This window comes from Hibiscus syriacus, unplaced genomic scaffold (genome assembly GCF_006381635.1).
Source record: "Hibiscus syriacus cultivar Baekdansim isolate YM2019G1 unplaced genomic scaffold, ASM638163v2 tig00112495_pilon, whole genome shotgun sequence".
NCBI classification, from domain to species: Eukaryota; Viridiplantae; Streptophyta; class Magnoliopsida; order Malvales; family Malvaceae; genus Hibiscus; species Hibiscus syriacus.
Window position 1 is genome coordinate 488,944 of NW_024063345.1, and position 13,745 is coordinate 502,688.

The 13,745-nt window shown below is 32.5% G+C and overlaps 1 protein-coding gene and 1 pseudogene across 1 annotated transcript; both read right to left on the reverse strand.

Annotated features, from left to right (window-relative positions):
* Positions 1-1,544: 1,544 nt before the first annotated feature.
* LOC120180351 lies at positions 1,545-4,024 on the reverse strand (annotated as a pseudogene).
* A 1,266-nt stretch (positions 4,025-5,290) lies between these two features.
* Positions 5,291-8,642, reverse strand: LOC120180350 (metal transporter Nramp5-like). The gene is made up of 13 exons (XM_039185692.1): positions 8,429-8,642; positions 8,261-8,339; positions 8,128-8,168; positions 7,960-8,038; positions 7,768-7,872; positions 7,523-7,632; positions 7,167-7,348; positions 6,942-7,011; positions 6,383-6,556; positions 6,187-6,291; positions 5,967-6,098; positions 5,790-5,885; positions 5,291-5,713 (listed from the first exon to the last, which is right to left on the reverse strand). The coding sequence occupies exons 1-13, from the start codon at positions 8,594-8,596 to the stop codon at positions 5,372-5,374; spliced, it is 1,683 nt and encodes a 560-aa protein (XP_039041623.1). The 5' UTR covers positions 8,597-8,642; the 3' UTR covers positions 5,291-5,371.
* Between the last annotated feature and the right edge of the window lie 5,103 nt (positions 8,643-13,745).

The following is a 13,745-nucleotide window of genomic DNA, read 5'->3' on the forward strand; positions in this document are numbered from 1 at the left end:
TACGGAATTCGGAGCGACCGTGTTAACCTCGGGGGACGGTCCGCCTACTGCAGCGATTACACACATCGAGGCGAATTCGTTTCTAAGGCAGTGGTTCTTACCACGACACGGTTTACGAATCTGTTCTTCTTAATTACTGTTTATATTTTCAGTCAGTGCTAACGGTGTACTTTTGCAGTTCATATATCCAACAATAATCGTTATTGCTTTGATCATCGTCAATGTCATAATTGCTTTCGAGCATCGAAGAAATCCCCTCGTGTTCTTGCAATTCCAAAACCGAAGGGGAATGAAGATGGGCAAAGGGTGACTGTTTTGCTGATGCTTCGCTTTCCATCGCAATTATATATGTTAGGGGAATTGAAGGGCTGAATGGGACAATGCTAAAGCCTTCTTCAGAAAAAGGCAGCTTTCATGCCAAATACACTGCACAGAAAAATACTCTCTATTATATTTTTGTACAATAGCTTGAAATTATAGAAAACAAGATCGTAGCTGTTGATATTTAACTTCAAATTAGAGATGCACTGTATTGTTAAAACAAAATTAATATGTCAAATAGATTTTTTCTCGGTTAATCTGTCGGACATCAAAATATTTTTAGTCAACTAATGAAGGTATTATAAAAGATTTTAGTTTTTGGTTAAGCAAAATCAATGAATAATTTAAATTATAACTAAAATATTACTTGGTTTTATACATTTGACATGTTTGAATTTGTTATAGGAATATCATTATAGCTTATGGATTTTTTTTTATTGTAGGGTGATTATAAGTGGTAATATTTATTCTAAAGACTCAACCATTTGATAATGAACACTTAAATATTCTACGATTGCTATTACTTAAACCCATAACCTTTAGAGATAACAATCATCTCTTTAACCACCGATGTAACTTGATTCATGCTATAACTTTTGGATTTTAGTTGTCATGGATGGAGTTGATTTATATATGAAACGATCTACTAAAAGATATTCTAAGTTTAATTTTGTTTAATTAATTCCAATTTAATAAAAAAATAATTTAGTTCAAATAATTAACTATTTATACATATAATGGAATTTGAACATCCTTTACAAAAATTTATTATAGTTAAAATAACTAATTTATCAATGAAATTACGGCATACATAATTAATTTCTCTGATTAAATTTAAAGAATTCAATGTTGTATTCGAGAAAATATATATTTAATGCTGTTTTTTTTTTTCCTTCCATTTTAACTATGATTTCGTATTTACAGTCGGTGTCTTATAGGTTGGAGTAATAAGGAATGATCTAAAGAAACACATACCAAGGAAAGCCCTAATGTTCTAAATTCTAACCCTTAGCCTCTTAGTTAAATGCCTATAAATAAAGCATGAATTCTGGATACATAAAAACAGATGGAACATTTTGAAAAAAAAACAGCACTGGAACATCCAATCAACAACTATCATATTAAGATCAATTCATAGCCGTTCGAACATTCCCAGTAATGCTTGCCGATGAAAATTATAGGAAAAAAATACCTGGCGGGCCAGAGCATGGTTACAACAGCAACTTGTCAAGGCCGCTCAGTTCTCCCCAACCACCATTGGTGTTATCTACAAATTAATCATCCCAAGTTCAAATTTCTGACAAACTTCTTTCATTGGAGATTGAGAGATATATCATCTTAGATCATGCTCTTGAAAGAAACAATGATCCAATGGTAAAAGCTACTTGATGGCAAAGTTCGGATATCTGGTCTCAAAAGGACTTTGTTTAAGCAATTTCAACTGTAGTTTCCATCGTTACTGCAACCATTACCGTCTTTTATTTTGGCAGATTTTTTCCCTTTAATATCCCAAAAATGTGATGGTAAGAGGGTCTTTTGTGAAGGTAATTCAGCAATAAACAGAAGCGTCTGAGCCCACCCTGCATATTCCCCATATTTGCTTACAAATGCATCTGCCACACGGCTGCAAAGCTTAGGCACCGACAAGCTCTGGAAGGAGGTACTTCGTAGCAATCTTGCCCATGAAACAAGTAGAAGATTCCCATGTTAGAAAGATAGATCCAAAAAACACGAAAGAAGATAAAAAGGTAATAACCATTTACCAGTATTGAAGAACCGCATCGAAAAGAGGAATAACATGATATTAACTTGTGAATTTAAATAACCAGAGGTAGTTTGTTCTTATTTCAGCATTATAAATGTTCATGAGCAAAACATCTAATGCCCCTCGAATCAAGCAAGCAAATAGGTGTCCTTCATACATTGCACGTATTCTAAGTCCTAACAAAATCCCCAGAACTCCCATCCACAACAGAGAGGGAACTATAGTGATTTTAGCACTTAACTTTAACTTGAAGTCCGCTTTATTCGACTCCAAGCCAAGTTAAATGGAAAGCAACGTGATTTTGAAGGTTGAATCCACTTCCTAATCGAAGTTTGTCCTGGATTTAAGCATGACCAACCTTGGTCAAGTTGATGGTACAATACTGACAAATGCAAAATGTAAAGCACTACATTCATAAAGAATACCTGCCACACATGTGTATCAACCGGAATGGCATGATGCTGATCGAGGGAGAAGAGAGCAATACACGCTGCCACTTTGGGACCGACTCCAGGTAAAGTACATAGAGCATCAATTGCCTCTGGAAGATCCAATTTACGAAGAGAGAGAAGCCATTGAGCACCTCCATCAGGTTTTGATTGTAAAAAAATCAACTGTGCCAGTAATGTACTTGGCCCTGTTCACCCATATCATGAAATCCCCACATGAGGCCAAGATTACAATCGAAAACCCGGCCATGTATGCCAGAGATAATGAATCATTTATGATTCACTAGCAGAACAGTACGAAGAGATTAAACAGACATTAAGCATTAAATTACTGTTTTTACATTTCCACCACCAACAAGAAACAGAAAAAATAACTAAAACACAAAAGGAGACATGAGTAAACATGAAAGTAATAATAAGAACACGCCACGATTACGAATACATGAGAATCTCAAAAGCTATATAATCTGAAATGTTAATTGTTAATGAATCAAAATTCATATAAATATAAAATACCAAAATAATGCATGAACATGACCAAGATATATGAAATCTCAAGTCTATTCCTCTGGCTGCAACAAAATCTAGCAGTGAAAGAAGATTTAAGGAGTACTACTGGCAACAAGAAATCACTGTCTAAGGAACTTTAGCCGCAAATAACAACTATATAATCATCTTTAAAGCAGCAAGCAAGCAATTAAGGAAAAATACAGATAAAGAAACTAATAGAAAGAACAAAATGGTTTACCTGTAACCAAAACCAGCCTGTCTAAGCTCTTCCTCAGAGACAACAGATAAACGTTCCAATGAAGGGAACTCATGAAACTCAAACCCACCAACACCGCCCAAGTGAGTGCCCAAAGAGGAAACGAAATCCACCATTTTAGTAGTCCTCCCAATGTTATTATTAGAAGAACAAATGAACTGAACCAAGCACTCAACTGCGTCCTGCCTCAAAACCCGAGCACCCTTCAAATACTTGGCTAGCTCGGCAAACCTGGAGTCATTCTCGGAGAAAACATCCCATAGTTTGGCCAAGGAAATGCCCACGTTGAGAAAATCGAGGAGAGCTAGCTTGGCAGCCGACTCGGAAGGGGAGGAGTGGATGAAATAAGAAACGTCGCCGTTCTGGAGGTGCTTGAGAGATAGCATGTGGGGCCCCATTGTGCCCGTATACTGAAGCGGGCCGGTTTGTTTCCAGCGGAAGGTTTGGCCGGTGGGAAAAGTGAGGGGAAGCGAGAGTTCGGACTGGGAGAGGTTGAGTGGCACCCATTTAGTGTGGGGTTTAGGCTTCCTGGAGGAGATGGGTGGGGTTTTGGGTTGGTGGAGGGATTTGGGCGGCGACGGCGAAGATGTCTGTTTGCTGGGGGCTGTGGGGGAGGCGGAGGAAAACGGTGGTGCTGAAGGCGGTCTCGGTCTTTTCATTGCTAGGGAAGGCTTCGTTGAGTGCATTTGATTTTTGCTTTCTTCCCGGCTTCCCCTTTCTCAGTTATTCTTCCTTGCAGCCAAAAAAGAAGAACGACCCTTTTATCGGATTAATTTCGTTTTCGGTCACTAAATTTTATTAAAGTTTCAAAAATAGAATTTCAATTATTAAAATTATTGATAAATCACAAATAGTCACGAACACTCCGTTAGATTGATGTAATAAATAATAATAGATAGTCACTAAATTATCAAATTTCACTATAAATTAATTTCGTTAAGTATTTAAACATAACTCTTACATATACATCCTTTTAGTAATAGAAGACAATACTCATACATATATACTTTTATTGTTATTCGATTTGTGTTAACATATATCTTTGATAAGTATCGTATGTTTTATTTTTTTTCATTTTAGATAAACTTTTTATAATTTTTCCTCATCACGTTATTTTTTAAAAAATTTTGCCTTTACAAAGCTTTGATTTAAAATAAAAGATAAATCACATCATTAGTTATTAATTTTTATTTTAATTATCGGACTATCTTTTTAGATAAAACCATTACTAATATTTCTTTTTTATTTTAATCTTAAACTGTTAAAAAGTTAACCATGATATTAATGTGAATTTAATTCTTTAAAAAAAATCCATATCATTTTTCTCCTTTTTATTGATGGACAAATAATTATAAAATAAAGAAAATAATATTGTAAGACAAAAGTGAGGTGTCAAACCCGAGACACTTGAAAGGGAATACAATCCTTAATTACTGAGTTAGATTAAGTGAATGTTATTTTTTTACCAAAAACATCCTCTGATCCTTCATTTCTCTTTGCAGTAAAGAGTTGAAGACAGAAACCCTTTTTCCCCCTGTTTATAAAATAGAGCATAACCCACACAGTTACCTTCTTCACCATTTTATTTTGTCATCCTTTGAAACTGAAATTGTTCGTATTATCTTTTGTAACAAGTTTGTTACTTTTCCTCTGTTTATATATAGGCAAAAACAGCTATCATTTGATGCTTAATTTGCAACTTGGTATATAATAAACTGCTTGCTTGCTTAATTGTTTTATGTCACCAGTGCCTAAGCGTGAGGTTCGAATTATGGAGTTATTAGAAATCTGGAGGAATTTATAACTATATGAACGTAAAATAAAACACGCATAAATTTTTTAAGTTATTTAATGACATATTAAATGCAATAACTAATAATCTTATCGATTAATTTGAAATTTACATTATAACAATAATACAATCTATTGAGATAAGTTATAAATACCGGTGATATGAAACCAAAAAAAAATCCCCTTTAAAGCGGCTTTGAACCATCTTCGTCATCTAACTTGAAACAAATTGATAACACTAACTTGTCAACACACTTGATTTAAGAGATCAAAAACCAACTACTCCGGCAACGGGATGTCAGCTAAATCCTGCCTGTAAGGAACAATGTCTGCTCGGAAGGAGTCACCGGGTTTAGTTAGCCCACTTTCCATTCGAATTTGAGCATTAATGTTTACATTCTTTTCGGGTTCGATATATGTTATGATGATATCTTTTCGAAAGGTTAGATAGATGATTGCCATGATGTAGATTGCCATTAGAGGAAATACAATGATTCCTATTAACACATTCCCCACTTTTGGGAAATCATTATGAATCAGCCAATCTACGAAGGCCGTAGACAGATAATAGATGTTGATGCCGATGATTCCGATCCCGAGAATCCAGGAAATTACGATTATCTACAAGCAACGATAATTTGATATGATCGATCATTGATAGGCTAAATAAACAATACATAAGAAGGTTGTTTCTTACAATTATTGAGTTCTTATATGGTCCCATCTTGGTTGAGCTGCTACTGAATTTAAGGAGTGGGATGAGAGCAAATGGCAACTCAAATGAAAGAATCATCTACAAAATCAATTATCGAAAACACTATTACTTCACCTTAAAACATGAAAATTAAATGAAATGTTTGGGATATTATCTTACGGATGCAATGATGATCAGTCGACCGGCACCTTGAGATCCACTAATAATGGACACTATAAGACTAGGTGTAATGGCAATGCACCGTGTCATCAAATTCCTCACCCATTTCTTCATCTTAAGATCCAAAAAACCCTGAAATTACATTAAAAATCAACATATTAATTAAGATTAATAAATAACTACTAATTAAGCTTCATAAGCACTTTTTTCTTTGTAAGACCTGCATTATAAATTGTCCAGCATAGGTGCCTGTGATGGTAGAGCTTTGTCCAGAGGCAAGAAGTGCAATGGCATAAAGGGTTGAGCTTGACTTTCCCAACACATTCTGCAATGGATTTTGTTCTTCAGATTTTTGGGGGGGGGGGTTTAAATTGGAAATATTAACATTTTTTAATGGTAATAAAATTTACTTAGACCTGTAGGAGAAAAGAAGCAGAATTAAGGTTGAGATCATTGCAACGACGATGATTATCACTGGAGAGATTATCGGCAGAACAGACACTTCCCGAAACTGATACAACCGCTACATTAATTAAAAACGCCACAAACAAGGCGAAACCACTCTCTATTAGGAAATATCTACAAGCAGCCTGCTCAAATTGAAAATAATAACAAAAGCTTAGCATATACTCAACTCTGTCTTATTAAAATTGTTATTTATTAATTTTTTTATAGAATTTTTAAACTTTAATTATAAGTATTTTAAATAATTAGAATTTATATAATATATATTTGAAAATTGCTTAATCAAATATTTTTAAAATATGTATTTTAAATCAACTTTGATTACAATTGTTTTAAATAAATAATGTGATTCTAGTCGTATTATAAAAGGAGATACTTTGCTTAGTATCCAATCACCAGCTTTGTTGGAAAACATACAAAATTCTAGTCGTATTGTAAATGTTAGTATTATTTATTTATTGATTTTGAAATGGGTAAATGTTAGTATTTGATTTGTACATTTGGACTTACATTGATGCCATGAACGGAGTTGGGTACTTTTCTGGAGAGCACGAGAGCAGAATGGAGAAAGAGATTGTGCCTGTTCACATAACTTTGGAGTTAAAAACAAGACCAATTTTAAAGAGATCATTATTATAATTTAAGTGTGGATCCTCTCTCTCTATAATAATAATAAGGTAATGTTTGGCAAAATAATAATAATAACAAAGGTGGTGCATAATTAATATTGCTTACGGCATAACGAGGGCACCCAAGAGGGCAATGGCATCAGCGGTGGCACCTTGGCCGGCAAGCTTAGGGACAAACATGCCCTTAATGACACCTGATGCTGGAGGCTTTACGTGACTCATTTCCCCAAAGAAACATCCAGCCATTACGAACACCAAAATTGCTATCAGCATTTCCAGCTTCCTTACCTTTTTTTTTATTCATTCAAAATAAAATAAATTAAAATCAGAACAACGTATGGCCAAGTGCAAGTTGACTTGTGATGAAAGGATAAAATTAAAAATTAGGATATTTTGAACAAAATATATATATATATCATAAAATATATGCAGTAAGGCTTATCAAGAAATTAAATTGAATACCCCATATCTTTGCAGGCCAAGGAGGAGGAGAGTGCTTAAACCAGTGCACAGAACTCCAACCCACACTGGGATGTTAAACAGTATGTTTAGTCCAAAGGCTGTCCCGATAACTGCAAATTTATAACTAAATGCATCAAAAGCTGCTCGATTTTAATTTGTTTTAAACTTCATATATTGTATGTTGCATAAGTTAAATCAGTGAACAATTTGATAACTGAAAATTATTATTTAAAAGAAAAAGAAACCTTCAGGTATATCAGCAGCTATGACAGCAATTTCTGCAAGTAACCATAGGCAGTACTTCACCAAAATTGGGTACTCAGCCTTGCACAATTCTGATAAGTGCTTGCCTGAAAAAAAAAACAAAGAAAGAAACGTGATTAATCAATCATGTCAAAATTGATGAACGTTGATTAATAATAGAATTGGGGAATTACCAGTGCTGACTCCAAGATTAGCAGCAAGAGATTGGATTATAAGGGCAAAGATTAATCCAATTAACACCACCCACAGCAGCTGAAAATTTTTAACATTTTTCAATTATTTTTCTAAACTTAAGAAGATTGTGTGGGTTTTTTCCTTTTTGGATTTTCTCTTTAATTTACCTCATATCCATGTTCAGCTCCTGCTTGAAGATCAGTTTCCACTGTTGCATGACAAAAAATATACCAGACGATGATCACAAGTTGCAGAAAAAGAAAATTACAAAGATTGATGAAGAAACAACAAGTGACTTACGGTTTCCAGGATCAAGATAAGCTAGCGAGACCAGGAAACCAGGGCCTACATACGATAGAAACTTTCGCCACCCAGGTTTCTACGCATCAAATTAAACATCAATATCACAACAATCGATTATATATAATATAATATGTCAAATTCTGAAAAAAAATCATAATCATGAACCTCGTGAGCATCAGAATGAACAAAACGTTTGGTATGGTTAACAGGGAAGGATTGTTGTGGGGTGCTTCCAGGTTCGACATTGATAGCAGTTATGTGGTGGCTTCCTCCACCCAATGACTCAGGAACTGCAACTTCACTGCCTTGCTGTTGCTGCTGCAAATCTCCCATTTCTCTCTATTTTATCTTTGATATACTGTTTTATATATATATTAGATTGTCAAGCTTTTATTTATAGATGGAGATGTAGAATCCATCGAACGTTTGTCATAAAACGGACGGCATAGCAGTCCATGTTTTTTATTCAAATTTCCGTTTCTTCTCTCCCATATGGCAATGACACGGCGCTGCCTGACCAGTCATTGTCTTTCCCTTTCTATAAAGAATGGCTTCTGAATTCGAACTTTTATTTAGTTTCTTCAATCATTTCATAAATGATTCCAGTTTTGTAATTTTTCTTTTCGTCTCACATTTCTAAACTACGACTCAATTTAGGTATATTTTTATTATATCATGTGGTACTCATTCTTTATTAAAATTTATTTTATAATATTGTGTATATTATTATAAATTTATTTTTTTATGTAATACAAACTACATAATATATAAAAAAATTAAATAATATATTATTTTACTACCCATAGTTATTCAGGATTTGCAAATGAATTGGCTTATATAAATGTTAAGTCTCAACCATTTAAAATTAAACTAATTTTGTAAAATGTTAGTTTCTTCACAATATTTCAATCAATAGCGTTGAAAACTTATTTCTTTATAACTTTGTTGCTTTTATTTAAAATTATAGGATGATTACAAAATATTACATGTTTAGAACTTTTTTAGTTATTGATAAAATATACATTCTGCAATTCAACTACTCAAACTTAAAATTTTAAAGAATAAAAATATTATCTTTTGCTGCTAAGGACACTCATTAGATTTATAACTTTGTTGTTTCTAAATTCACAGCGTTATAGCTAATTTAAGTCTTTATCGATTGATTTGTTTTACGATGGTAAACGGAGTTTTGGTTTGGTGATTGTGATTGGTTTGTATCAAAATTTGCATTTATTATTATGGTTTTCTTTTGAGTAAATTCTATAAAAAGGCCTTAAACTATACTAAAAAATTAAGCTCAGACTATCTTTTTATTTACATTCAATTAAGTATTTTTGCCTTCTAAAATTCATCGAAAAATGCAATTTGATGAATAGTTTTTGCGATTGATCGTTAACTCCGTTAAATCTTAATAACGTGGAAGTTAGTTTATGTCGAATCTTTTGTTGTTGCCAATGTGGTGATTTAATCTGGTGATTTTGTTGATGTACTATTGTTTAATAGGATATATATATTATTTTAATAAATAATTTAAAGTTTATAAATATAAAAAGAATACAATTTTTAAATAAATATAAAACATTAAAATTTTAAATTTTTAATGTTTTAGGAATATTAATATTGTTTATTCACTAATAATAATTTTAATTGTTGTGATTCATCGACAAATGACATTATTTTAGTCATGATTGATATTAGATTATTAATTTGATCTCGGATTTTAATCTCTAAAATTGTATCTTATTATCAGTTTGATAATTGAAGAAATTTTATATAGTTTGACCCGAATTTTTTTTCATTCGTCAAACATATTATTTCAATCTATTTTTACTATAAAATTTCACACTGCACTCTAAAAACCTGTCATGTGGAACATAGTATATATTAAATTTAGATATTAAAAAAAACTTTAAAAACATGGGCTGTTCTTCATAGGAATCTTGGCCCCGTCAATTTTTCTAAGTATTAATTAATATTAAAAATATATTTATCTTGAAAAATAAATAAAAAAATTTACCCGGTCTCCTTCAATTAAAAAAATTATTTATGAAAAAATTACTTTAACCCCGCCTTAATAAATTTATGGTTCCGTCCCTGTTTAAAAATCTAAAATATAATAATATGAGATAATTATAAGGTAATATTTATTCATAATCTTTCTTAACAATTGATAGTGCATATACACCCTAAAGACATAGCTGTTCGAATTTAAGACTTTTAAGAAGAAAAATATTTTATTTTATCACTGAAGTCGCTCAATAAATTCATAATTTATATATTTTAAAAACAAAGAGAAAGAAGTAGAATAATATGTTCAACCAAAAAAATATTCAGAAGATAAACTCAACAAAAATAGATAATAAGGGGATAACAAGAAGCAGTTTCATGAGCTAAAAATACTATTTAACCTTAAAAAAACCAATAATAATGAATAAAGTAGAATGGAGCAGTTGCAATTAGTGTTGGTAAGCATAAACCAGTCCATTTTAAATTAGTGATGCAAAGCGAACAAAGGAAGAATACAAATGTGAAGTACCTAACATTAGGATGTGGAAAAAAATCGATCCAAAAATTAAAATATTCAATTTGTTTTTTTATTTTTAAGATAATTAAAATTGAATATTTAGAAAAAAAAATTAAATATCTAAATCAAATATAAATTTGATAACTTCTAAATTTAGATCATCTAAAAATCCGATAAAAAATAAGCCTTTTAAAGTTTTTCCCTAGACCCAATAATCTTAACCAGCCTACCTTTAGCCTGACCGTGCGGCCTCGATCTGTATTTCCCCCGAAAAATTTTGGTTTTGTTTTGAGTTTTGTTAATGTATGCTAAGTGCTAACCACATTGCATGTATTTTATAATATATTTCTAAGATAAGTTTTAAAATATATATTTCAAGACATGTAACACTCACAGACCGATGCAGGTGACCCGATCTGATCTGAGGTGTCACATTAGGGCCACCGGAGCGACCCACAATAAAAATCCCGGAAAACCTTAAAATTTCCGTTAAAACGTGTAAAATCATAAAACAAATTATAATTAAAACACAAATTCAGAAAACCATTTATATACTACAAACAGAATTAAAATCATACATGTTTCATACTCGGATATAAAAATAGAATGCAACCTACATGCCCCCTAATCACATGCACCGTACTCTGCAAGAACGTTGGTGTAACTCCAATACTGATGTCGATAGTTGCACTGGATCAATTCTTTTAACCTGAAATAATGAGTAATAGAGTGAGCTTTGGGAAGCTCAGTAATATAGAACTACCAAGTGATGCTGAAGGACATGCAGAAAAAAGGCAAGCATAATTTTCCTTATTGATTCAGACATCTACATATTTTTATGATGATATGAGGTTCCACCGATTTTTCATCGAGTAAAAGCCATGAAGATTTCAGTTCATAGGAAACATTTAGAGTACCAAGTTTTCAGGAGATCGGAATAGGATGTCTAGTGTGTTCCAACCAAAACCAGTGAAAATGTACATTTTTTTAAAAAGAGTAATAGTTAAAACATATAAAACCATAGTAATATCCTCCACCCGAACATTGTTATGCAGTTCTACATAACTACATCCATAAAGACTTACCCTAAGCACACAACATATGAGCCACACTAAGGGAGTACTTTAGGGCCTATGGGCTTACTCAAGGGTCTCCTTAGGCCCATAAGGATTTACCAACTTGATCAGAGTTGAACATCCATACTCCAGAATCCTACCCATACAATATCCATTATAAATCAGATTTAACAGTAAATTGTAATATTAGGATCGTGATCCAGTAAAATCTCGTAAGAGTGACTATGAAATAAATCACCTAACTGCCCTCTACCTATACACCATATGTAGTCCCATGATTAACCCAAGGGAGTGCTTTGGGGCCTGAGAGCATACTCAAGAAAGTTTCTTGGGGCCTCGAAGCCTACCCAAAGGTCACCTTAGGTCTGTAAGGATTTACCAGCTTGACCATAGCTGAACCTTCATACTCCAAACTACCCAGATAATGTCACAAAAAAAACAGTTCAAGTAGTAACCAGTTAAATTCCATGATCCATAAATCAAGAACAATCATATTTTCCAGTGAAAAAAGGAAACCATATAACATATTTCAGGTAACCATAATTCATAAACCAGTAGATTCCATGATCCATAGATCATGAACTATTATATTTTCCAGTGAAAACAGGTAACCAGAAAACATATATCATGTAGCCATAGTTCATAACCCAGTAAATCAGTGATTTTAGAAAATCACATTTAAAACAGGTAAAACATTTACATGTCACATAAGGAACATACTAGAGGATCCATATATTCTTCAGAGCTATTTGGTAATTAGGAAGGTATTCATAATCTTGTGCATCAGAGTTACTTAATATTTCAAGCATGACATAAATGATTCCATTATTCAAACAAACAGGGGTATTTCAGACATTTTGGTTCTTGTAGAATTCTTAATAATTTAACTCAATAAGGATAGCATAATGATTTGTGATATTCAAGATTTTACATTGAATTATCAGGATTTCAAGTCCGATAGAACAACAGATCCCAATATTGCGATACTTGTCAATCATTCGGACCGTGATACTTCACTATTATTCACTTCTTATTACTGACTACACCAGTTGATCCGATCAATATTATAATGATATTTGATCAGTTTTTGAGGAGACAAATAGGTATTCCGTTAGTATTTATTTCATTTTCATATTGTAATAGTATCCAAAATGTCCGACGACTTGGGTCATGCTCCATAACCTTTAGAGAAAGTACATCATTTAGGTTCATCGGTGTTCCCATAGTCTATTGAAATATATTCACTTGATCCAAGTCATAAAGGTATTTAGATCATCTCGGTATTCGAGGTTATTTTAGTCATTTGAGGTCCATACTCATTAGTTATTTCAAAACTTGAGGATAATCAATCATTTACATACTTTAGATATGTATCGCACTTCCAGTAATCTAGTCTTCAAATGATTATTCAAAAATAAGGAGATCGACATATTAAGAATTTCCAAATGTAGGAGTTTATTTTTGGAGTTTTCCAAATATATCAGGAATTTAATCGGTGATTCCAAGGTTCAAGTGAATCAAAATATAAGTTTTCATGTCTTTTCCATTATCATAGTCTTTCATAGTCCTTTTTACTCTTTAAGGGTATTATCGTCATTCTATTCAATTATGTCAGTGGCATTACTTTCGATAAATTAGACTTTAAAGTGTTATAGTTTCTTTAGAGTTCAGGGTATTTTGGTCATTTGAACGTTGGAGGTTATTTTAGTTATTTCGTAGCTCGAGGACATTTTGGTAATTAAGATCAATCCAAACCTATGTATCTTTTCTGGTAATTTGGTCAGATATATCTGTTCAGCGTTATTATTTGGTCTTAGGGGTAATTATGATATTTTTGCAGTGCAAGGGCATTTTGGTCAAATCAAAATTCAAGGTTATTCCA